This window comes from Notolabrus celidotus, chromosome 23, assembly GCF_009762535.1.
Source record: "Notolabrus celidotus isolate fNotCel1 chromosome 23, fNotCel1.pri, whole genome shotgun sequence".
NCBI lineage: Eukaryota > Metazoa > Chordata > Actinopteri > Labriformes > Labridae > Notolabrus > Notolabrus celidotus.
This window is the reverse complement of record NC_048294.1, coordinates 24241534-24245031: the sequence shown is the minus strand read 5'-3', so window position 1 is coordinate 24245031 and position 3498 is coordinate 24241534. Positions and strand designations below refer to the sequence as shown.

General features: G+C 43.7%; 1 protein-coding gene across 1 annotated transcript; it reads left to right on the top strand.

Moving 5' to 3' along the window:
* The first annotated feature begins 849 nt into the window (after window positions 1-849).
* On the top strand, window positions 850-2943 carry LOC117807058. The gene is made up of 5 exons (XM_034676107.1): window positions 850-910; window positions 1046-1735; window positions 2261-2386; window positions 2487-2530; window positions 2750-2943. The coding sequence occupies exons 1-5, from the start codon at window positions 856-858 to the stop codon at window positions 2867-2869; spliced, it is 1035 nt and encodes a 344-aa protein (XP_034531998.1). The 5' UTR covers window positions 850-855; the 3' UTR covers window positions 2870-2943.
* The last annotated feature ends 555 nt before the right edge of the window (window positions 2944-3498 follow it).

Sequence of the window (3498 nt, the reverse complement as noted above, 5' to 3'; positions counted from 1 at the left end):
TTTTGTGTACGATAGAGCTTCTTTATGATCTCATCCATATAAAACTTAATAAAGACAATAACATTAGAAACGTGTTACCACAGGGAGGTCAGAGGTCAATGTAAGAATGTGTGACCCGGTCATCAACCTTTCAGTTCTAGCTAAGATGTGTGTTTTATAGAATATAAACATCTTGGATCAGTGTACTCTGTGTAATATGCTTGTTGTCACTGTATTGTTGTGTCTGTTGGTGCCAGAGATTTAACAATCATTGTGGCTACCTTAAATAAGCTAACTGCTACAAAACATCAAATGCTCCAGATGTTTAGTTCACTATATGGTCCTTTAGGACATAATTTTAAAAAGAATAGACACATGACACATGCATGGAGTAGTTAGAATCAATAGATGTTAACAGTGAGTGGTCTGGAGCAGGGGGGTCTATGGTTTGAGTCTGACCCCTCCTCCTCACACACTCACGACAAGTGGTGCTGTGTTGAGATATTCCAGAAACTTCTCTTTCCTAAAAGAATGAACAGGTTAAAATCCCCCTTTATTCATACACAAACAAATGAAGAGTGTTCCCACATTTGTTTCTGCACATTCATGAAAGAAAACATCCGCCTCGTCTTCAAACTGAACCAACTCTAATCTGAGAAATGTGTTCAATAAACTCAGATTCTCTTTGGAGTGAAAACATTTCCACTGTCTGTTTAGACTCCAATGCAGATTCTTTCTCATGGAACCAAAATCCGCCCTGTAATGTCATCACCAATCATGTAACCGCTTCTGTTCGACCAATCAGACGATGTCTTGTCAATAAACAGTATACCTGGTCTGAAGAATCTCTCATACAAGCCCCGCTCCTTCAACACAATGACACCTCTGCTGTTTGCTCTGTGTGTGACATGTCTGCTCTCGGGGACAATGGGTAAGTTATATCTTTTCATGAAGTCTTCCTCTTTTCTGTGTTTTTGATGTTCTGTAATGCTTTTAGTGCTTTTAAAGACGCTGTCACTCATTGTACAAAGTTAACTGCAGACTTGCTTGGTCTCTGTTTTCTTAGCAGGAGCAACATCCCTGGATCTGTCGTCACCTTTACGCTTCCTATCGGTTAGTGTCGGTGAAGACGTGACTTTGGAGTGTTTCTATCAGGAAAGTGTAGCAGTGATGTTTTACTGGTATAAACAAACTCTGGGACAGAAGCCAGAAATGGTGTCTAAGTTCTATAAGCATGACCAACAGGGCTTTCTGGATGACGACTTTAAGAATGATCCACGCTTTGAGCTGGAAACCAGCACCAGTACAAATCACCTGAAGATCAGAGACGTGCAAGATTCAGACTCAGGGACTTACTACTGCATCAGTGGCTATGCTTACGTGTTTGATTTCATTGGAGGCGTGATCATCCATGTAAGAGGTTCAGGTCTGAACGTCCCAGCGCTCATCCATCAGTCAGGATCTGAGACCATCCAGCCAGGAGGCTCTGTGACTCTGAGCTGTACCGTCCACACTGGGAGCTGTGATGGAGAACACAGTGTGTACTGGTTCAAAGACTCTGAAGAATCTCAACCAGGACTCATTTACACCCAAGGAGGCAATGATGATCAGTGTGAGAGAGAACGCAACCAACAAACCTGCGTCTACAACCTGCTGATGAAGAGCATGAATCTGTCTCATGCTGGGACCTACTACTGCGCTGTAGTCTCATGTGGACACGTTCTGTTCGGAAACGGGACCAAGCTGGACTTGGAGGGTGAGTCTCTTTTGAGTAAAACATCATTGAGGGATTATTTTTATTAAAGGGATAGTTCAGTTTTTTAAAGTGGGGTTGTATGAGGTACTTATGAGTAGTAAGTATATTACCATCAGGTGATCCCCATCAGCTCGGCCTCTTTGTTGAGAAGCCAGCCAGATAACATGGAACATGTGTCATGTCTGAGATTGACCCAAAACAAATGGACTTTCTGACGGCAGAATAAAGAGCTGAAACATCTCTAATCATTACAGCACTCATACCGGCAGTAGTGTTTGAGTCGGTGGTAGAGTTGACCCCGTCTGCAGCAGCTGATAGCTGATGACCTCCCTGTCATCACGTTTCACTGGATGGTTCTCAACAAAGGGGCCGAGCTGTCCATGATGCCGTGTAGGTAATACGCATACTACGCTTAAAGCCTGGTTTATACTTCTGTGTTGAATCGACGGTGTAGCCTACACGCATAGGTCTCTGTATGTGATGAAACAACTAAAAGCTCTTGAATGTCCCGATGTTTACCTGCAGATGATGAAGACCGTGTTGTCTTGGTGTTTGTCTTGAGTGCAGCTTTGACCGTCACCACCATGCTGGTTGTTTTCCTGGCATACAAAGCATTGACAATGTACAAGACAACCAGCTGCACATGCACAGGTAGACTAATCTCAGCTCACTCACCCAGCTGGATTAATAATCTGATACACTCACTGTTAGTGAAGATGGTTTTTAATGGATTGTTTTTGTTCTGAACCAGACCATCAAGCAGGATCCCCGGCTGCCTCCGGTCTCAGTGCTGCAGTGAGTATTTCAAAGGTTCCTGTAACTGTCATATATTTTAAAGCATCACCTGTACACAGCGTAGGTTAATGTACCACAAAGAAGAATCTAATGCTCTGTGTGATGTTGTCCGGCCCATGAACTACACACTTAGCTCTGCAGCAGTAACTTGCATTAAACCTCACAGATGTTGATACTTGTCTCTTTATCTTCAATAAGTCTATATCATATTGTTTCCAGGGTGAGCAGGATGCAGACGGCCTCCATTACGCTGCTTTAAGGAAGAACAAAGCCAACAGATCAACAAGACCGAGAGACGACACCGGGAGTGAATGTGTGTACTCCAGCGTCAGGCAGTAAATCTGCACATTTGAAACTTCACTGAAAGTGTCAAACTGACCAGTAAAGCTGCATTAAAATAAACAAAGTGATGCTTCATGAAGGAGCTGTGTGTCCACTCTCACTTGACTTGTGTTTAACATGAACAAATACAGAACAGTGTCTGTGGTTAATGTGGGATCAGGTCCTCTGGAGAGAGGACAAAGGTCCTTTGCTCATTGCATGCATGACTCCTTCATTTACAAAGCTGAAGCTTCTTCAATGATCATCTTCTAACGTTAAAGAGGTCCCTATTCATGCAGAGTACTGTAGTGTTGTGTGTGGTTACCATCAAAGTGTCACCAACACCTCTCTTACAGTCAGTGGAACACTATCAGCATGTCATTGCAGACATCAAGCACATTTCATACGTGCATGGCAGCTTCAAAGCATGCTCCGAAACACCAGCAGAGCCACGGCTAAAGCTGCAGACGTGATGCTGCAAGCAGCAGCAACAGAGATGTCCGATAGTACAGGCCCGCCCTCAGTGGGATGAAGAGCGTTCACCACAAAGGTGTTTGTTTTTTCCTGTGTGGTCAGAAGACGAAGATGAGCTCTCAGTTTACGTCGGTCGTTTAATTTTCTGCTCTCTGCTGGCTCAATCTGAGGGG

What these genes read in the sequence shown, in the direction of transcription:
- LOC117807058 (XM_034676107.1), top strand. Translation starts at nt 856, where the DNA reads ATGACACCTCTGCTGTTTGCTCTGTGTGTGACATGTCTGCTCTCGGGG. An exon ending in GACCAAGCTGGACTTGGAGG is followed by an intron (nt 1,736 to 2,260) that starts GTGAGTCTCTTT and finishes GTTTACCTGCAG; the next exon opens with ATGATGAAGACCGTGTTGTC. An exon ending in AACCAGCTGCACATGCACAG is followed by an intron (nt 2,387 to 2,486) that starts GTAGACTAATCT and finishes GTTCTGAACCAG; the next exon opens with ACCATCAAGCAGGATCCCCG.